General features: G+C 43.6%; 1 protein-coding gene across 4 annotated transcripts in view; it reads left to right on the top strand.

Moving 5' to 3' along the window:
* The window catches only part of STAU2 (staufen double-stranded RNA binding protein 2), a 454,790-nt gene that overhangs the window by 283,178 nt on the left and 148,256 nt on the right, over positions 1-23,356 (top strand). For all 4 annotated transcript variants that reach the window (XM_069731487.1, XM_069731485.1, XM_069731486.1 and 1 more), the window contains one exon: positions 22,167-22,474. In XM_069731487.1, coding sequence (XP_069587588.1) covers positions 22,167-22,474 — 308 coding nt within the window. The remainder of the gene's footprint in view (positions 1-22,166; positions 22,475-23,356) is intronic.

Below are 23,356 nucleotides of genomic sequence, written 5' to 3'. Positions count from 1 at the left end.
AGCGAAAGGAAGAAAGCAATAGTCTATAAAAACAAAAATGAATAACACATATCTTTATTAAATATCAAATATGGTAAATTATGGATATACAGTACATTGAAAGGTTAAGGGCACGATCCCAAGCAAGGGAGAATAATACAAATTAATTGTATACGGTCATATATCGTGAAAATCAATGTGGATTTACCAAGGAGTATGTCACAGAATAGAAGTATGACAATATATAAATAACATGTAAGGGCATAACAACATTTAGAGAATTTAATCATGCACTGTGGATAATTATATAACGTGTAAATGTACAGTTGATCCATTACAATGATCACATTCAGTGTAGTGAAGGTAAATCCAAACTGATATATGGATACAAGCTGCTGGTATTGTACTCCCCTGCTGGGATGGTTCCCACCCCAACGTTTCAGCAAATGCCTTCATCTGGGGGACACATTACCGTAGCCATATGGTCGGTGAGCATATTAACTAACACATACGCTATACTGCCTACACATATCCACGGATTTAGTTAAAATAATAAAACTTCACTGGACAACATCTTAAGAATAAATAATAAAAATGAGTTTGTATATATACATAAATGTGTATGTACAGTGGAGAAAATAAATACTTGATACACTGATAATTTTGCAAGTTTTTCCATCCACAAAGAATGGAGAAGTCTAATTTTTGTTGTAGGTACATTTAAACTGTGATACAGAAACTAAAAAAAAAAATCACCTACCAAATAGCAAGAATTCTGGTCTCACAGACCTGTTAGTTTTACTTTAAGAAGTCTCATACTCTACATTCATTCCCTGTATTAATTGCACCTGTTTTGAACTTGTTACCTGTATAAGGCTGGTTTTACACTTGCTGTGTTTTTTTGGCCCATTTTTGCGGCCCCAATGCATTTCTATGGGGCTGCAAAAACGTGCTGCAAAAATTCTTAGGAGCGCCTTAAGGCGGTGAGGGCTGTATTTACGGCCATGAAAACATATCGAGCTTGCTCACTATATTTCACGGCTTACAGACACGGGCCCCATTGAAAATCAATGGGGCCGCAAAAACAACTGAAGGTTGTTTTTGCAGTGCACTGTCACTTCCAGTTTTGCAGACCGCCGTTTTTTTCCCCAATACTTTTGCTATAGTATTAGGAACCTTGAAAATGGCAATCCGCAAGTATTTTGCTGTCCGTTATTGCGGCAGACCTTGAAAATTGCAGCAATATGACCCGCAAAAATGACCTGCAATAACGGGCCACAAAAAACACGGTATGTGTAAAAGAAGCCTAAAAGACACCTGTCCACACAATCAATCACACTCCAACCTTTCCACCATGGTCAAGACGAAAGAGCTGTCCAGTGACATCCTGGACAAAATTGTAGACCTGTATAAGGATGGGATGGGCTACAGACAATAAGCAAGCAGCTTGGTGAGAAGGCACCAACTGTTGGCACAATTATTAGAAAACAGAAGAAACACAAGATGACTGCCAATCTTCCTCGGTCTGGGGCTTCATGCGAGATCTCACCTCGTGGGGTAAGGATGATTCTGAGAAAGGTCAGGAATCAACCGAGAACTCCACGGGAGGACCTGGTGAGTGACTTGCAGAGAGCTGGGACCACAGTCTCAAACATTACCATTTGTAACACACTATGTCGTAATGGATTTAAATCCTGCAGGGCACGTAAGGTCTCCCTGCTCATGCCACCACATGTCCAAGCCCATTTGAAGTTCGGCAATGACCATCTGGTTGATCAAGAGGGGGCATGGGAGAAGGTCATGTGGTCAGATTAGATCAAAAAATAACATTTTTGTATCAACTCCACTTGCCATGTTTGGAGGAAGAATGATTAGTACAACCCTAAGAACATCTTGTCAACTGTCAAGTATGGTGGGGGAAACATCCATATTTTGGGGGGTGATTTTCTGCAAAGGTAACAGGAGTACTGCACCATATTGAAGGAAGAGAGGATGGGATGGGGTCATGTATTGTGAGATTTTGATCAACCTCCTTCCCTCAGTAACAGCATGGAAGATTGGTCGTGGTTAGGTCTTCCACACAGCCAGGGCAACTAAGGAGTGGCTCTGTAAGAAGCATTTCAAGGTCCTGGAGTGGCCTAGCCGGATTCCACATTTGAACCCAATAGAGCGTCTTTGTAGGGAGCTGAATCTCAATGTTGACCATCTACTGTCCCGAAACCTGAAAGATCTGGAGAAGATCTGTATGGAGGAGTGGGCCAAAATCCCTGCTGCAATTGAAGAACTACAGGAAACATCTGACCTCTGTAATTGTAAACCAAGTTTTATTTTCCACACTGTAGGAGGGAGGACTGTAAAATAAGCGGTTTTTCTCAATCTCTGAAATGAAATCAGAATTAACCTTTCCCGTTTTAGGTAAATTAAAATAACCATTATTATTATTTTCCAAATGCCAGAATAATGTGAGAGAGAATGTTTAAAGGCATTTTTATTACTTACTGCAAAGTCAAAAGTTTACATACATTTCATTAGTATTTGGTACCATTGCCGGTAAACTGAATGACTTAGATCAAACGTTTGGGATATCTTTCCACAAGCTTCTCACAATAGTTGGTCAGAATTTGGGCCCATTCCTCCAGACAAAACTGGTGAAACTGATCCAAGTTTGTAGGTCGCCTTGCTCGCTCCTGCCTTTTCATCTTTGCCTATACATTTTCAATAAGATTGAGATCAGGGCTTTGTGATGGCCTCTTTAAAATATTGACTTTGTTATCCTTAAGCCACTTTGTTACCATTTTGGCAGTATGCTTCGCTTCATTGTCCATTTGGAAGACCCATTTCTGCCCAAGCTTTAACTTCCTGGCTGATGTCTTGAGATGTTCCTTCAGTATTGCCACATAATCTTCTTTTCTCATGATGCCATCTATTTTGTGAAGTGTACCAGTCACTCCTGCCTCAAAACAACCCCACATCATGATGCTGCCCCACTGTTTCACAGTTGTTGTGGTTTTCTTAGGCTGCAAAGCTTCTCCATTTTTCCTACAAACATAAATATGGTCATTGTGCCCAAAAAGTAGAATTTTAGTTTCATCGGACCACAGGACATGTCTCCAAAAATTAAGGTCTTTGTTTCTGTGAGCATTTGCAAACACTAATCTGGCTTTTTTATGATTCTTTTGGAGTAATGGCTTCTTCCTGGCAGATTGGCCTTTCAACCCGTGTTTCACTGTGGATATTGACACAATCTTACCAGCTTCCACCATCATTTTCACAAGGGCTTTTGGTTGATATGCACATGTCGGACCAAAGCACGCTAATCTCTGGGACACAGAACCAGTCTCCTTCCTGAGCGGTTTGATGGCTGGACATTCCCATCTTGTTTGTACTTGTGTATAATAATATAATTATTATAATTATTGTGTTTAATAATAATTATTGTGTATAATTGTTTGTACAGATGAACAAAAAACCTTTATCTGTACCTATCTTGAAATTGTACTCAAGGATGAGCCAGACTTGTTCAAGTCCGCAATTGTCTTCCTGATATCTTGGCAGATTTCTTGACTTTCACATGATGGTACACAAAGAAGCAGTGTGTTTCAGGTGTGCATTAAAAGGCATCCACAGATCATATCCTATCAGAAGCTTCCCAACATATGAATTCATCATATGTGCAGTCCAGAATTGTTTAAAGGCCCAGTAATCTTAGTGTATGTAAACTTTTGACTTTGCTGTAAGTAATAAAAATGTCTTAAAACATTCTCTCTTTCTCATTATTCTGACATTTGGCAAATATGAATAATTATGGTAATCCTAATTTACCTAAAACGGGAAAGGTTTATCCTGTTATCCTGCCAGATATTGAGAAAAACATGCACATGTGTATGTGTCTTTATATAGTGCATGTAAACTTTTTGTTTCACCTGTATGTTCCGTATTTTCCAGCGTATAAGGCTGTGTTCACACTGCGTTTATATAGCACGTTAGACGGACTACATTACACCGCGGCATAAACGCGGTGTAACGTAGTCCATTAAGGCCACCATTATTTTCTATGTCGGAGGCATCGCTAGCGCACGCCCACAATGGGCGTACGCTAGGGATGTGCCGTCATTGAGTGACGGACCCTGAGACACAGGCTGCAGCATTTCCGGGTCCGTCACTGCTAGCGCAGATAGAGCTAGCAGATGCTCTATCTGCGCTAGCGTGCTGCCATACCGGCACTTGCGTTAAGAGCAGCCCGATACTGTATGTGTTGAATGGGCTGCTGTAAACGCAATGTGAACCAAGCCTTAGACGACTTTTTAACCCCTGAAAATCATCTAAAAAATCGGGGGTCGTCTTATACGCCGGGTACGGCGTGCCATGACGTCATTGAAGGTCCTTTGCTCAATGCATCCTTTGGAACGAAGGGAGGCCGCTGCTTGCACCGCTGAGAGCCGCGGGCCATCGGAGGGTAAGTATGTCACATATTTTTTTTTTTTTATTCTTTTTTTTTTTTTACATGAATATGGATCCCAGGGCCTGAAGGAGAGTCTCCTCCTCCAGACCCTGGGAACCATCCGCACCCCACACTCCGTATAAGATGACTGGGCGTATAAGATGACCCCTGTCTTATACAGTGAGTATATCCCAAACTCCATATTTTATATGGAAAAGTTGGGAGTCGTCTTATACGCCCAGTCGTCTTATACACCAGAAAATACGGTACATACATATGTATATAGTTGTGTGTGTATATATTGTAGGGATTAGCTCAGGTGAGCAATGGCAGGGCCGCAGTAATGAGGCAACACACAGGCTTCCAGTCAAAACTTCAGTGGTTTATTGTCACTTTAAACAGTCCGAGACAGAAAGTAAGAGAAAAAACCAAACATACTCCAGCTTGGAGAACCACCGGTCTCAGACTCACCCTTACACGGGACGGGCTTAACTAAGCGGCTGCCAGGACAGCGGCTTCCGCCAGGTGCCATTCCCAGGGCTGCTAACAGTCGTGTCACCAATAGTGTTGAGCATTCCAATACCGCAAGTATCGGGTATCGGCCGATACTTGCGGTATCGGAATTCCGATACCGAGATCCGATATTTTTGTGGTATCGGTATTGGAGGTGTAAAATAAAGAATATTGTTATATTCACCTCTCCGGCGGCCCCTGGAACATCACCGCGAGTCACCGGCGTCCGGCAGGCTTCTTTGTTCAAAATGAGCGCCTTTAGGACCTGCGGAATGACGTCGCGGCTTCTGATTGGTCGCGTGCCGCCCATGTGACCGCCACGCGACCAATCAGAAGCCGCGACGTCATTCCTCAGATAAATTCCTAGAATGAGCGCCTTTAGGACCTGTGGAATGACGTTGCGGCTTCTGATTGGTCGCGTGGCGGTCACATGGGCGGCATGCGACCAATCAGAAGCCGCGACATCATTCCGCAGGTCCTAAAGGCGCTCATTTTGAACAAAGAAGCCTGCCGGACGCCGGTTCCTCGCGGTGATGTTCCAGGGGCCGCCGGAGAGGTGAATATAACAATATTTTTTATTTTAATTCTTTATTTTACACCTCACTATGGATCCCAGGGCCTGAAGGAGAGTTTCCTCTCCTTCAGACCCTGGGATCCATCAGGATACATTCCGATACTTACATAGTAACATAGTAACATAGTAACATAGTTAGTAAGGCCGAAAAAAGACATTTGTCCATCCAGTTCAGCCTATATTCCATCATAATAAATACCCAGATCTACGTCCTTCTACAGAACCTAATAATTGTATGATACAATATTGTTCTGCTCCAGGAAGACATCCAGGCCTCTCTTGAACCCCTCGACTGAGTTTGCCATCACCACCTCCTCAGGCAAGCAATTCCAGATTCTCACTGCCCTAACAGTAAAGAATCCTCTTCTATGTTGGTGGAAAAACCTTCTCTCCTCCAGACGCAAAGAATGCCCCCTTGTGCCCGTCACCTTCCTTGGTATAAACAGATCCTCAGCGAGATATTTGTATTGTCCCCTTATATACTTATACATGGTTATTAGATCGCCCCTCAGTCGTCTTTTTTCTAGACTAAATAATCCTAATTTCGCTAATCTATCTGGGTATTGTAGTTCTCCCATCCCCTTTATTAATTTTGTTGCCCTCCTTTGTACTCTCTCTAGTTCCATTATATCCTTCCTGAGCACCGGTGCCCAAAACTGGACACAGTACTCCATGTGCGGTCTAACTAGGGATTTGTACAGAGGCAGTATAATGCTCTCATCATGTGTATCCAGACCTCTTTTAATGCACCCCATGATCCTGTTTGCCTTGGCAGCTGCTGCCTGGCACTGGCTGCTCCAGGTAAGTTTATCATTAACTAGGATCCCCAAGTCCTTCTCCCTGTCAGATTTACCCAGTGGTTTCCCGTTCAGTGTGTAATGGTGATATTGATTCCCTCTTCCCATGTGTATAACCTTACATTTATCATTGTTAAACCTCATCTGCCACCTTTCAGCCCAAGTTTCCAACTTATCCAGATCCATCTGTAGCAGAATACTATCTTCTCTTGTATTAACTGCTTTACATAGTTTTGTATCATCTGCAAATATCGATATTTTACTGTGTAAACCTTCTACCAGATCATTAATGAATATGTTGAAGAGAACAGGTCCCAATACTGACCCCTGCGGTACCCCACTGGTCACAGCGACCCAGTTAGAGGCTATACCATTTATAACCACCCTCTGCTTTCTATCACTTAGCCAGTTACTAACCCATTTACACACATTTTCCCCCAGACCAAGCATTCTCATTTTGTGTACCAACCTCTTGTGCGGCACGGTATCAAACGCTTTGGAAAAATCGAGATATACCACGTCCAATGACTCACCGTGGTCCAGCCTATAGCTTACCTCTTCATAAAAACTGATTAGATTGGTTTGACAGGAGCGATTTCTCATAAACCCATGCTGATATGGAGTTAAACAGTTATTCTCATTGAGATAATCCAGAATAACATCCCTCAGAAACCCTTCAAATATTTTACCAACAATAGAGGTTAGACTTACTGGCCTATAATTTCCAGGTTCACTTTTAGAGCCCTTTTTGAATATTGGCACCACATTTGCTATGCGCCAGTCCTGCGGAACAGACCCTGTCGCTATAGAGTCACTAAAAATAAGAAATAATGGTTTATCTATTACATTACTTAGTTCTCTTAGTACTCGTGGGTGTATGCCATCCGGACCCGGAGATTTATCTATTTTAATCTTATTTAGCCGGTTTCGCACCTCTTCTTGGGTTAGATTGGTGACCCTTAATATAGGGTTTTCATTGTTTCTTGGGATTTCACCTAGCATTTCATTTTCCACCGTGAATACCGTGGAGAAGAAGGTGTTTAATATGTTAGCTTTTTCCTCGTCATCTACAACCATTCTTTCCTCACTATTTTTTAAGGGGCCTACATTTTCAGTTTTTATTCTTTTACTATTGATATAGTTGAAGAACAGTTTGGGATTAGTTTTACTCTCCTTAGCAATGTGCTTCTCTGTTTCCTTTTTGGCAGCTTTAATTAGTTTTTTAGATAAAGTATTTTTCTCCCTATAGTTTTTTAGAGCTTCAATGGTGCCATCCTGCTTTAGTAGTGCAAATGCTTTCTTTTTACTGTTAATTGCCTGTCTTACTTCTTTGTTTAGCCACATTGGGTTTTTCCTATTTCTAGTCCTTTTATTCCCACAAGGTATAAACCGCTTACACTGCCTATTTAGGATGTTCTTAAACATTTTCCATTTATTATCTGTATTCTTATTTCTGAGGATATTGTCCCAGTCTACCAGATTAAGGGCATCTCTAAGCTGGTCAAACTTTGCCTTCCTAAAGTTCAGTGTTTTTGTGACTCCCTGACAAGTCCCCTTAGTGAAAGACAGGTGAAACTGCACAATATTGTGGTCGCTATTTCCTAAATGCCCAACCACCTGCAGATTTGTTATTCTGTCAGGTCTATTAGATAGTATTAGGTCTAAAAGTGCTGCTCCTCTGGTTGGATTCTGCACCAATTGTGAAAGATAATTTTTCTTGGTTATTAGCAGAAACCTGTTGCCTTTATGGGTTTCACAGGTTTCTGTTTCCCAGTTAATATCCGGGTAGTTAAAGTCCCCCATAACCAGGACCTCATTATGGGTTGCAGCTTCATCTATCTGCTTTAGAAGTAGACTTTCCATGCTTTCTGTTATATTTGGGGGTTTGTAACAGACCCCAATGAGAATTTTGTTACCATTTTTCCCTCCATGAATTTCAACCCATATGGACTCGACATCCTCATTCCCTTCGCTAATATCCTCCCTTAAAGTGGACTTTAGACAAGACTTTACATAGAGACAAACCCCTCCTCCTCTCCGATTTTTACGATCCTTTCTAAACAGACTGTAACCCTGTAAGTTAACTGCCCAGTCATAGCTTAATGGACTTGATGTCCCATTGACTTGTATTGGTATCGGATATCGGTATTGGCGATATCCGATACTTTTCGGGTATCGGCCGATACTATCCGATACCGATACTTTCAAGTATCAGACGGTATCGCTCAACACTAGTCACCAACCTTTGTGACATGTGTGGGAGAGAAAACAGTTCAGGCTTCTTCCAGCCTAGTTCCATCCCCAGAATAACATGTGCCAAACAAAAGAAACTCCATTACATAGACTATAGCCACACCCACAGGTGAGGTATCCATCACATGGTCGTGACATCACTACAGGTCCTCAACCTTAGGGAAATAACAGGCCAAAACTTATCCTGCTGGGAGAAACATATCTTCCGTCCAGCACTACACCTTTTAGTGCACCACAATAAATATATATATATATATATATATATATATATATGTGTGTGTATGTGTGTGTATATATATATATATATATATGTATATATACAGTACAGACCAAAAGTTTGGACACACCTTCTCATTTAAAGATTTGTCTGTATTTTCATGACTATGAAAATTGTACATTCACACTGAAGGCATCAAAACTATGAATTAACACATGTGGAATTATATACTTAACAAAAAAGTGTGAAACAACTGAAATTATGTTTTATATTCTAGGTTCTTCAAAGTAGCCACCTTTTGCTTTGATGACTGCTTGGCACACTCTTGGCATTCTCTTGATGAGCTTCAAGAGGTAGTCACCGGGAATGGTTTTCATTTCACAGATGTGCCCTGACAGGTTTAATAAGTGGGATTTCTTGCCTTATAAATGGGGTTGGGACCATCCGTTCTGTTGTGCAGAAGTCTGGTGGATACACAGCTGATAGTCCTACTGAATAGACTGTTAGAATTTGTATTATGGCAAGAAAAAAGCAGCTAAGTAAAGAAAAACGAGTGGCCATCATTGGGAAAACTTTGAAAGTGTCCCCAAGTGCAGTGGCAAAAACCATCAAGCGCTACAAAGAAACTGGCTCACATGAGGACCGCCCCAGGAAAGGAAGACCAAGAGTCACCTCTGCTTCTGAGGATGTTTATCCAAGTCACCAGCCTCAGAAATCGCAGGTTAACAGCAGCTCAGATTAGAGACCAGGTCAATGCCACACAGAGTTCTAGCAGCAGACACATCTCTACAACAACTGTTAAGAGGAGACTTTGTGCAGCAGGCCTTCATGGTAAAATAGCTGCTAGGAAATGGACATTAGACCAGTGGAAATCTGTGCTGTGGTCTGATGAGTCCAAATTTAAGACCTTTGGTTCCAACCACCGTGTCTTTGTGCGACACAGAAAAGGTGAACAGATGGACTCTACATGCCTGGTTCCCACCGTGAAGCATGGAGGAGGAGGTGTGATGGTGTGGGGCTGCTTTGCTGGTGACACTGTTGGGGATTTATTCAAAATTGAAGGCATACTAAACCAGCATGGCTACCACAGCATCTTGCAGCGGCATGCTATTACATCCAGTTTGCGTTTAGTTGGACCATCATTAATTTTTCAACAGGACAATGACCCCAAACACACCTCCAGGCTGTGTAAGGGCTATTTGACCAAGAAGGAGAGTGATGGGGTGCTACGCCAGATGACCTGGCCTCCACAGTCACCAGACCTGAACCCAATCGAGATGGTTTGGGGTGAGCTGGACCGCAGAGTGAAGGTAAAAGGGCCAACAAGTGCTAAGCATCTCTGGGAACTGCTTCAAGATTGTTGGAAGACCATTCCCGGTGACTACCTCTTGAAGCCCATTAAGAGTGTGCAAAGCACTCATCAAAGCAAAAGGTGGCTGCTTTGAAGAACCTACAATATAAGACATAATTTCAGTTGTTTCACACTTTTTTAAGTATATAATTCCACATGTGTTAATTCATAGTTTTGATGCCTTCAGTGTGAATGTACAATTTTCATAGTCATGAAAATACAGAAAAATCTTTAAATGAGAGTGTGTCCAAACAAGAGGTGACTCTTGTTCTTCTTTTACTGGGGCGGTCCTCATGTGAGCCAGTTTCTTTGTAGCGCTTGATGGTTTTTGCCACTGCAGTTGGGGACATTTTCAAAGTTTTCCCAATTTTTTGGACTGACTGACCTTCATTTCTTAAAGTAATGACCACTCGTTTTTCTTTACTTTTTTCTTGCCATAATACAAATTCTAACAGTCTATTCAGTAGGATTATCAGCTGTGTATCCTCCAGACTTCTGCACAACACAACTGATGGTCCCAACGCCATTTCCCTGTGAAGTGAAAACCATTTCCGATGACTACCTCTTGAAGCTCATCAAGAGAATGCCAAGAGTGTGCAAAACAATCATCAAAGCAAAAGGTGGCTACTTTGAAGAACCTAGAATATATGTATGTGTGTGTATATATATATATATATATATATATATATATATATACATACATACATACATACATACATACATACATACATACATACACACTAGATGGTGGCCCGATTCTAACGCATCGGATATTCTAGAATATGTATGTATGTATATAGCAGCCACATAGTATATAGCACAGGCCACGTAGTATATAGGAGTACTACGTGGCCTGTGGTATATACTATATGGCTGCTATATACATACATATTATAGAATACCCGATGCGTTAATGTAGGCCACGCAGTAAATAACACAGCCCACGTAGTATATAGCAGCCACGCAGTATATAGCAGCCACGCAGTAACACAGCCCACGTAGTATGCAACACTGGCCACGTAATATATAGCACAGCCCACATAGTATCTAACAGTGGCCACGTAGTATATAGCACGCAGTATAGAACACAGCCACGTAGTATATAACACTGCCCACGTAGTATATAGCAGCCATGTAGTATATAACGCAGCCCACGCAGTATAGAATACAGCCCACATAGTATCTAACACTGGCCAGGTAGTATATAGCAGCCAAGCGGTGTCCCATAGAATGTAAGTCCGCAAGGACTCTGTACCAGTCTGTCACTGTAAACCTGCTTGCTGTAATCGATATCTATAACCCTGTATGTAACCCCTTTCTCATGTACAGCACCATGGAATTAATGGTGCTATATAAATAAATAATAATAATATCTAACACAGCCTACGTACTATTTAGCAGTGTGGCACCATATCCCTGTTAAAAGAAATAATTAAAATAAAAAATAGTTATTTACTCACCAGCCGGGATGCATCTTAGATCCAGCGAACCTCTGGCGATGCGCGCGTGGCTGCCGCCATCTTTCGTTCCCAGGATGCATTGCGAAATTACCCAGATCACTTAGCGGACTCGCGGTCCGTTACCGCTGGCATTAACCCTGTGTGATTGGTGACTGGAGGGGAGTATGGAGCGGGTGCTGACTGTGGGGAGTATGGAGTGGGCGCTGGGCACTGACTGCAGGGGAGTAGGGAGGGACTAATCGGACTGTGGCCGTCGCTGATTGGTCGCGGCAGCCAAGACAGGCAGCTGGCGAGACCAATCAGCGACTTGCATTTCCATGACAGACAGAGGCCGCAACCAATGAATATCCATGACAGACAGAAAGACACAGACATATATATATATAATATATATTCCAGCAGAACAGAAGAAAAGTGCGGCACTCACCCTTTTTTGCTGTGGAATTCGTGTTCTTTATTTGGAAAATTGAAATAGTTACATCTCATACATCCGTTAGGACATCAGGTCAGACAGGAGGGTGTGGGAGTGGAGAAAGGACAACGGCCGTTTCGCACGGTGTGTGCTTCAACGGGTCCAGGTTATTTGGTCGGTTTGAGATAGAGTCCAAGTCCATATGAAGATATACTCTTCTGGTGCCGTCCCTTTCCATATCTCTGTTTTGTTTTGTTTATATAATATATATATTACACCTATACACACACTTGTGAAAGTATTCACCCTCTTCGCTTTTTACCTACTTTGTAACATTACAATCAGTGTTAGAATATTTTTGTAATCAGATTTGTGTTTGCATGAGGAAAATATAGGCAGGAATTTAATTTATGGGATCAAGTACCTAAAAATTGGCATGTGCATATGTATTCATCCCTTTTGCTCTGAAGCTCCTAGAAATTTCTGGTGCAAGCAATTACTTTCATAAGTCACATGCTTGATGAAAGGAAGCCTACCTGTGTGTTACATGTCTGTCAGTAGATACACACCTTTTCTGAAAAGCCGCGGAGAGGCTTCAACACCATTTAGCAAGAGGCAGCCCTAACCAAACACCATGAAGACCAAGAAGATGTGCAAACAAGTCGGGGACAAAGTTGTTGAGATGTACAGCTCTGGGTTGGGTTATTTAAAAAATATATATATATATATATTGCAATCTTTGATGATCTTTTGGAGCACCATAAAAGTCATAATCATCGAATGGAAAGAACATGGTACCATAGCAAACTTGGACCACCCACCAAAACTCTCAGCATGGGCAAGGAGGGCATTAATCTGAGAGACAGCACAGAGACCAATGGTAACCCTGGAGGAGCTAAAGAGTTCCCAAGCAGAATCACAATAAGCCCATATACTCTATAGAGGTGGCCTTTATGGAAGAGTAAGCATAAAAGAGCCTTTACTTAAACACAAAAATTGTTAGGCTCGTTTTGAGTTTGCAAAAAAACATGTGGGGGTCTCCCCAAATGTATGGAAGAAGGTTCTGTGGTCAGATGAGACTAAAATTAAACTATTTATTCACCAAAGTAAATGCTATGTCTGGCACCAAGCCAACAGAGTTAATAACCCCAAGAACACCACACCCACAATGAAACATGGTGGTGGCAGCAGGGACAGGGAAAATAGTTCGAGTCGAGGGGAAGTGGATGGTGCAAAATACAGGGATACTCTTGAGGAAAACCTGTCTCGTCTCAATCTGTCAGTGATGAACAGATGCATACCCTAAGACAAAACACACAAAAACAGTGAAATTCCAGGTTGTGAGGGAGAAAGTCAAAGGGGAGAATACGTATGCAAGCCACTGTGTGTGTGTGTATATATATATATATATATATCTACTATATAATTGTCTAAGGGTCACTTCCGTCTTTCTGTCCTTCTGTCTTTCTTTCTGTCACGGATATTCATTGGTCGCGACCTCTGTCTGTCATGGAATCCAAGTCGCTGATTGGTCGTGGCAAAACGCCCACGACCATTGCCACGACCAATCAGCGATGAGCGCAGTCCGGCGGCAACATGGCCGCTCCTTCCTCCCCGCAGTCAGTGCCCGCTCCATACTCCCCTCCAGTCAGCGCTCAAACAGGGTTAATGGCAGCGCTAATGGACCGTGTTATGCCGCGGTGTAACGCACTCCATTAATGCTGCTATTAACCCTGTGTGACCAACTTTTTACTATTGATGCTGCCTATGCAAGATCTAATGTTAAAAATAATAATTAAAAAAAAAATCATCATATAATCACCTTCCGGCACCTTTCCCGCTCCTCGCGACCCTCCAGTGACCGGTCCATGCATTGCGATCTCGCGAGATGATGACCGCTACGTCATCATCTCGCGAGACCGCAATGCACTCTTGAGACCGGAGCACGCGAGGTAACCAGTTCCTGGATCCAGGGGCCAACGGAAGGGGAGTATATAACTTTTTTATTTTAATTCTTTTTTTTAACCGGGATATGATTCCCACATTGCTATATACTACGTGGGCTGGGCAATATACTACGCGGGCTGGGCAATGTACTACGCGGGCTGTGCAATGTACTACGCGGGCTGTGCAGTGTACTACGCGGGCTGTGCAGTGTACTACGCGGGCTGTGCAGTGTACTACGCGGGCTGTGCAGTGTACTACGCGGGCTGTGCAGTGTACTACGCGGGCTGTGCAGTGTACTACGCGGGCTGGGCAGTGTACTACGCGGGCTGGGCAGTGTACTACGCGGGCTGGGCAGTGTACTACGCGGGCTGGGCAGTGTACTATGCGGGCTGGGCAGTGTACTACGCGGGCTGGGCAGTGTACTACGCGGGCTGGGCAATGTACAGTCATGGCCAAAATTTTTGAGAATGACACCAAAATTATTTTTTCACATGATCTGCTGCCCTCTGGTTTTTGTTAGTGTTTGTCTGATGTTTATCAAAAACGAATAAAAGAGAGAAAATAGCATATGGACGGCACTGCCCCAACTAAATCCATAATCTTCAGAAAAGCTGGTACTAGAAAGCTATATCATGTCAGCAACAGCCATGGCAAAAAAGATATCGGGTGCAAAACCATGAAATAACATATGTGTCCCAGGTAGCAAAAGAAAAAAGCAGGATGCACTCACCAATCTTCAAAGTAGCAGACCCGTTGAAGCGCAAGGACCGCACGAAACGGCCGTCGTCTCCCCTGCTCGCACGAGCTCCTTTTCTTCTCCCCCGGCCATGAAGTTTTAATTGTGAAGACTCAATAAAATTTGCTACTTTGAAGATTGGTGAGTGCATCCTGCTTTTTTCTTTTGCTACCTTTGTCTGATGTTTATATCACATACAGAAATATAATTGCAATCATATTATGAGTACCAATAGGTTATATTGACAGTTCGAACGCGTTAATGCAGCAAGTCAATATTTGCAGCGTTGACCCTTCTTCTTCAAGACCTCTGCAATTCTCCCTGGCATGCTCTCAATCAACTTCTGGACCAAATCCTGACTGATAGCAGTCCATTCTTGCATAATCAATGCTTGCATTTTGCCAGAATTTGTTGGTTTTTGATTGTCCACCCGTCTCTTGATTGACCACAAGTTCTCAATTGGGATTAAGATCTGGGGAGTTTCCAGGCCATGGACCCAAAATCTCTATGTTTTGTTCCATGAGCCATTTAGTTGTCACCTTTGCTTTATGGCAAGGTGCTCCATCATGCTGGAAAAGGCATTGTTGGGCGCCAAACTGCTCTTGGACGGTTGGGAGAAGTTGCTCTTAGAGGACATTCTGGTACCATTCTTTATTCATGGCTGTGTTTTTAGGCAAGACTGTGAGTGAGCCGATTCCCTTGGCTGAGAAGCAACCCCACACATGAATGGTTTCAGGATGCTTTGCACTTGGCATGAGACAAGACTGGTGGTAGCGCTCACCTCTTCTTCTCCGAATAAGCTGTTTTCCAGATGTCCCAAACAATCGAAAAGGGGATTCATCAGAGAAAATGACTTTGCCCCAGTCCTCAGCAGTCCACTCCCTGTACCTTTTGCAGAATATCAGTCGGTCCCCTTTTTTTTTCTGGCGAGAAGTGGCTTCCTTGCTGCCCTCCTTGAAACCTGGCCTTGCTCAAAGAGTCTCCGCCTCACAGTGCGTGCAGAAGCACTCACACCAGCCTGCTGCCATTCCTGAGCAAGCTCGGCACTGCTGGTAGTCCGACCCCGCAGCTGAAACAGTTTTAAAATACAGTCCTGGCGCTTGCTGGTCTTTCTTGGGCGCCCTGGAGCCATTTTGACAACAATGGAAGCTCTCTCCTTGAAGTTCTTGATGATGCGATATATTGTTGACTGAGGTGCAATCTTTGTAGCTGCGATACTTTTCCATGTTAGGCCATTTTTGTGCAGTGCAATGATGGCTGCACGTGTTTCTTTAGAGATAACCATGGTTAACTGAAGAGAAACAATGATACCAAGAACCAGCCTCCTTTTAAAGTGTCCAGTGATGTCATTCTTACTTAACCATGACTGATTGATGGCCAGCCCTGTCCTCATCAACACCCACACCTGTGTTAATGGATCAATCACTAAAATGATGTTAGCTGCTCATTATAAGGCAGGACTGCAATGATGTTGAAATGTGTTTTGGGGGTTAAAGTTCATTTTCTGGGCAAATATTGACTTTGCAAGTACAGTAATTGCTGTTAAGCTGATCACTCTGACATTCAGGAGTATATGCAAATTGCCATTAGAAAAAATGAAGCAGTAGACTTTGGAAAAATTAATATTTGTCTCATTCTCAAAATTTTTGTCCATGACTGTACTACGCGGGCTGGGCAATGTACTACGCGGGCTGGGCAATGTACTACGCGGGCTGGGCAATATACTACGTGACTGGGCAATATAGTACGTGGCTGGGCAATATAGTACGTGGGGTGTGCAATATACTACGTGGACATGCATATTCTAGACTACCCGATGCGTTAAAATCGGGCCACCATCTAGTATATATATAATTTCAAAAAAGCAGGCAGCACTCCATATCATCTGGAAAATCTGCAGGATTTATTGAACCCACATGCACAGAAGAGCAGATCTGATGCACATATACTGGTCAGGGGTTTATAGATAATTTAAATATGGTACGCTGGAGACAGGATGATACTACCTGTTGGAGAAGGTGCCTGAAGCTGGATGTGACAGTGTGTTGAGAGTTCTGGATGGGAGAATACTGAATGGGAGTATTGTGGGGACCAGTGGATCTTGTTATACTGCTTCGTGGTGATTTCTGTGGAAAAGCTTTGGTTATCATTATACCCGTAATGGGGGCTCTGGTTGCCACTACTGTGATGGGGAGGAAGCTAAATGTGGCTCGCAACGCCCTCCCAGAGCGGAATGTGGCTCGCGACGCTCTCACAGAGCGCAATGTGGCTCTCTAGGTCAGAAATGTTGGAGACCACTGCCCTAGGTAATGACCGTATACGTAGAGCGAAGGATGGGGCCTGATGGGAACGACTTTCCCAGCACCACAATCTAATAAGCTGTGTCTTGTGAGAACCTTACGTGAAGGTGTGACATACAAATATGCTATGAATCGTGTTAAGGTACCTTCACACATAACGATATCGTTAACGATATCGTTGCTATTTGTGACGTAGCAACGATATCGTTAATGAAATCGTTATGTGTGACAGCGACCAACGATCAGGCCCCTGCTGGGAGATCGTTGGTCGCTGAATAAAGTCCAGAACTTTATTTCGTCGCTGGACTCCTGCTGACATCGCTGGATCGGCGTGTGTGACACCGATCCAGCGATGTCTTCACTGGTAACCAAGGTAAACATCGGGTAACTAAGCGCAGGGCCGCGCTTAGTAACCCGATGTTTACCCTGGTTACCATGCTAAAAGTAAAAAAAAACAAACACTACATACTTACCTACAGCCGTCTGTCCTCCAGCGCTGTGCTCTGCTCTCCTCCTGTACTGTCTGTGAGCCGGAAAGCAGAGCGGTGACGTCACCGCTCTGCTTTCCGGCTCCCAGACAGTACAGGAGGAGAGCAGAGAAGCAGAGCACAGCGCTGGAGGACAGACGGCTGTAGGTAAGTATCTAGTGTTTGTTTTTTTTACTTTTAGCATGGTAACCAGGGTAAACATCGGGTTACTAAGCGCGGCCCTGCGCTTAGTTACCCGATGTTTACCCTGGTTACCGGGGACCTCGGGATCGTTGGTCGCTGGAGAGCGGTCTGTGTGACAGCTCTCCAGCGACCAAACAGCGACGCTGCAGCGATCCGGATCGTTGTCGGTATCGCTGCAGCGTCGCTTAATGTGAAGGGGCCTTTAGGCAATTGTTTTTCATTGACTTATGTTACTGTGACTCGTCTTATCTTTTTATTAGGGCGCAGAACATTTGGCGGCTCATGGTACTAGTTTCTAGGTCGGCATTGTTTGTTTGTGGGGCATTGCTTTAGTGTTTCTTTGTACCTTTCTATGTTGGTGGTCCCATAGATTTTTATCCCAAATGTTAAATTGAAAGAATAATATAACCTCCCTTTAATTGGAACTTTATCCTATAATGAGCAGCGACGTAAAACGATCTAAAATAGCCGAAAATGGAAGTTCACATTTCTAAACAAGACGTGCTTTTAATTACACATGTAATGCACTTGTATTCTTGCATAACAATGCTGTCCACAGGATATACTTTTTTTTTTCTTTTACTATTTGTTTAATCTATGTGAATTGTATCCAAGTCCGCGTCTGAGACATCAATTTGATGCTTGGGCGGATCACACAAAACCACGGAAAGTGCTGGAAGGCCAATGCCTTGTTTGTTTTTCGTTATTAATACATCAAACAGACACACATCTGCTGCCTGGTATTGGTTTTATATAACACTTTGCAGTGTGTACAATCCATCACGTTTGCTCAGATGCAGAGCGTTCATTCAGCCCGATCGCCCTCATCTCCCCGCTCAGCGCTGGCATCCCTCCATAGTAAATGACATGACTCCAGCACCATGTACCGGGCCATTTATACCAGCTTGCACTGAAAGCATAGAGCGTTTGTGTTGCTAAAAAGCATAAGAAATGAATCTGTATTATTTGTGAGGATTGACAGCTGGGGTGTACAGATCTGACACTTGGGGGGGCACTTCGGTGCCTTATTTAGAATGATTACTGAATTTTTTTTCATTTTGGCATTCTAGCTTGAAGGTCATACAGTACATGGTAGAAGCATTTTCTCAAACCACCTACATCACTGGGAAACCTTTGCAAATTTGGAACATTTTACGTTTCATTTGTGCAAATTTTCATGGCAAAATGTTGTCAGTTATCAAAGAATTCCTACTATCTTTTTTGTATGCAGTAAATGTGTGTACATGCATGTTATGTAGTGTGAGTGTATTAATATACTCGCCTGCTGCCGCCTTCTCCGGTGTGCAGCGCCGTTCTGCTCCACTTCTCCGAGACATCACCACTCTGCAGTCTGGATAGATCGCACTGGTGTCTGTATGACCCAGAATCCCGTTATTTTTTTTCAGTAAATATATTTATTGAAATTTTAAACAGGAAAAACAATAAAATGAATCATTACAATGTCCAGAGCTATACATTACGCCTCTGAGAACACAGCACAAGTGTAGTTGAACAAGGACTCTGGCACATAAAGGGTACATGCTTCTCATCTTGAGAATCACCTCGGGACATGGATACAGGATACAGAACCTGTAAGAAAAGCAATTAGAGAGTAGAGATAGGAGAAAAAGAAAGAAAGAGAAGAAGAGAGAGAAAAAAAGGGGGGGGGGAATGGGGAAGAAGGGGGGATTAAGGGAGACCCAGCAATGTATACGCCCACGTATTGAGAATTATGAGTATGTACGCAGCCAAGTCAGGAACCCTGTGCTTTCCTTGAAGGATTGCCAGAGGAACCAGGTGCGTCCCTGGTCATATGCAGCATCACCATCACCCGCCACCAGCGACTCTAGACGATGTAATCTATCCATTTCAGCTATCCATTCCTCCATGGAGGGGACCTCAGTGGACCTCCAATGTCGGGGAATAACTGCCCTAGCAGCTATCAGGCAAAATCTCAGGATCCCCTATTTAACGGAAGCTATCGAACTGGGTATCAGGGACAGTAGTGCCATTTGGGGGGAGGGCTCGTGGCGGACCCCAGTCATCAAAGGAAAGGCATCGAAGACTGAGTTCCAGAAGGGTTGCAGGGGACCACAGGACCACCAAACATGAAGCATAGAGCCCGTGGCGGAGCCACATCTCCAGCAGGCGTCCGAGATCTCCGGGTTAATCCTGTGGAGAAGGACGGGACACCTATACCAGCGTGTCAGTAATTTATAATTCCTCTCCTGCGCCTGACTGGACATCGTCATCTTATGCGCAAGAGTGAAGATTTTTAGACTATCCGCCTCAGAAAAGGTGATCCCCAGGTCCCTCTCCCAAGCCTCCATAAATCCAAGCGTAGTAGGGGGAAGTGAATTCAAGACCAGGCCATAGAGCACCGAAACCACGTGGGAGGGACCCTCGGTAGGGAGCATCAGGGACTCAAATGGTGTCAGCGCCCCCATCGGCACACTGGAAAGAAAGCTCCGCAATTGCAGAAACTCCAGCCAGGACAGCGGTGTCGTAAGATCAGAACCTCGTAACCCCCGCATGCCGGAGAGCCCCGCAAGCTTATCCTTCACCTGACCCAGTCCCACCCCGTCAAGTCGTGACCAACACAGATACGTAGATCTATTCATTGCTGGGGGAAAGGCCGGATTGTCAAAAAGGGGACTCAGTCTGCTCAATCGGGAGGTCAGGTGTAATTTCACATAGGATCTATCCCAGAACCTCAAAACAATCTGTGTGAGTGGAGCAAAACTCGACACAGGTGGGCATCCGGTCCCCCCCAGCCAAGGCAGCCAGTACAAAGAAGAGGGCGATAAAAGTTTCTCCAGGAGCACCCACTGTTTATGAGCATCACCGAACCTCCAGTCGACAATCCTAGAGAGCAAGACTGCCTGATAATAATGTTTAAAATCAGGAAGGCCTACCCGCCCTTTAGTCTTGTGTCTCACTAACACTGAAAATCGAGTCCGCGGCTTCTTAGTTCCCCAAATAAAGCTATTGATAGCTGACTGCAGGCGCCTGAAAAAGCAATCCGGAACCTGCACTGGAGCAGTCTGAAAAAGATAGAGGAATCGAGGTAAAATATCCATTTTGACCACTCCCACCCGTCCGAACCAAGATAGCTGAGGTCTGCCATACCGTTTACAGAATCCCGTTATAATGTAAGATTATAGAGTATCCTAACGAACCTCCATTGGCTTTCGTTGTAATATAGGCTTCCGGTTCATGCACAGATTATAGGATGAGCCGGTTAGTCTGAATTGTGGTGACGTTCCAGAGGTTAGAGATGGCTGGGTTTTTATAAAGTTGGGAAATCATCATTACCTAGCCTTTCCGAACAATGATAGTTAACAAGCCATAACCCTAACAGACTAACTAAGGTCTGAACCTTTGGTCAAAGTGATTAGAGCACCCAAATCTTAAAGGGTGCCCAAACTATTCCATCTGGCCATTTTCCTTTTTGTAATTTTTAAAATGTAAAAAATGACCATTTTTGTGCCTAAAATACAAAGAAAATGTGTTATCTTTAATTCTAGCCCTTTTAGAGATTATTTAATCTTTAACTTGCTTAATTGTTCACAGTAGCAATAATTTGGACCAGGGGTGCACACATTTTTACATGCCACGGTTATTAAGTAAAATAAATAAACTTTACAATGTACAGCTTATTGAAAATCGTCTCTGGTATCAAGAATGGAAGGATTTTCAATTTTATAGTTTACAGCTCGTTGCCTACCAGCCATATTGGTGGTGGCCGGTTTCTCTGCTGGATCCGGCCAGCTTCAGACACTGGTCTGAAGCTGGCCAGATCCAGCAGAGAAACTGGCCACCATTGACATGGCTGGTAGGCAACGAGCTGTAAACTATAAAATTGAATCCATGCTGGAGAGCATGCTGTACGTAACACTGGTTCAGCCATGCTGTCCTCCCAAAGTGTGAATCTTCAAGAGCACACCGCCCCATGTCAAGCAGGAAGCCGGGAGGCACTGAGCGATGTTGGAACCAACTTTAGGCAAACCCTTTAAGCCATTTCTGACCAGTATGATTCTATATTGGGGCAGGGGAGGAAATTCTAGAAAGAGATATCCAATTTTAGCCATAGTCAAACTTGAAAGATTTCACGTGAGTCAGTAATTGACTGGTGTTAGTGCTGTGATCTTATGGAACTGTTGCAGATTTTTGCTTTCAGCAGACTCGTTCCGCATACAGACTTAGTGGGAAAATGAGCGGTTTTCCTTGGGATATGTAGTAGCCATGTTTTCATCACAACCTGAAGAATTCAGAATATTGACTCAAACAAACCAGAGAGGTCATACAGTGTCATGTTGGCAAACAATGAGCACAATGCCATCTACTGTCTGCTCACCAGCACAGACGCTTCCCTTTAGCATAAGCCTGCAGCTTTTCTATGCTCCCATCAGGAAGGTACACCACACTGTCAGTTTGTGCATTTCCTACTAATTCATGTATTACCGTTTTCTATGATCAAAAATATTAAGATTTTTTTTCTCACTATTTGCACAGCTCCAAAAGGAATTCTTCATCTTTCCCCTGATGTCTATCAAGAAATGGAAGCCAGCCGCAGTAAGACTGTCTCTACTCCTGCTGTCAATTATCTATCACCCAAAGAATTGAGCCAGACATCCAGCTCATATTTTAGCACATCTGTAACCCAAAGTTGCACATCTGCAATTGCCAGAGATCTCCTGACCAATGGCAGCTCCCCCACTGCAGAGTCTGTTGGATTTTCTGGCAACAACTTGACATGTTCCAGCTCCACCGTACAACCTTCCAAGCAGCTCGAGTATTTGGCAGGCATTCAAGGCTTACAGGTGAGCACGGCCTTTATCTCTGAGATGATGCAGATGTGTCCTATCATTGGCAGATTTTGCATGGGATTTCTATAGTAGCAAACTGCCTTCTGTTTTATGTACTGACACACCGATATATTGTGGTGTTGCGCTTCTGTTTTTCCTTACGAAATCTTGTGCAAATAACTCTCTTAATTACTTTGTATTTTTACCAGTGGAAAGATGTCATTCACACCTGCTGTGAGCGCACAAGCTGCAGCTAGGCACTTTTAAAGAGGTTTTGCTCTTTTAGAGATCTGGACCTCAAATGTTTTCTGTAAAATAAAATAATAAAATCATGTATTACATGCCTTGTCCAGGTCCAGCTTTGGTTCCTCATCGCTGCTCTGGCCTCAAAGTTTGGGCTGCAGCAGTGACGTCACGATGACCATTCGCATCACTGCTGTCCACGCCGGCCGAGCTGCTAAGCTACCTGATTGGCTGCAGTGGTGATGTGAGCGGTCAAGTTAGTAGTAACATCCAGCTCCTGCTCTCCCTCTACCCCACCGTGGTGACACCCAGTTTCCTTTACTGATTATAATGACCGTCAAAGCATCCCCACCCCAAATCACACCGTGGGTGTGTCCTTGATCCAGGATTCCCACCTTCCTACCTTTGGTATTCTCGCATTAGTTTCTCCCACCTCACTGTCACAGCCAGCTTCAAGCTTGCTTATCTGACTGCCCGTGTCACCTGTTAAGGGCCCCCGAGCCAAAGGTTGGGGATCCCTGCGTTGAGATATCTTGGCCGTACTGCTTATGCAGTGCTACTTGTTGAAGGCTTCCTGCCTAGGTATTCCTCAGAAAACACTCCAGATTTCTGCCTGCTACAGAATAATAATAGTAATAATAATGGGCAGCGACT

This window comes from Ranitomeya imitator, chromosome 6, assembly GCF_032444005.1.
Source record: "Ranitomeya imitator isolate aRanImi1 chromosome 6, aRanImi1.pri, whole genome shotgun sequence".
NCBI classification, from domain to species: domain Eukaryota; kingdom Metazoa; phylum Chordata; class Amphibia; order Anura; family Dendrobatidae; genus Ranitomeya; species Ranitomeya imitator.
This window is presented reverse-complemented; position numbering and strand designations above follow the sequence as displayed.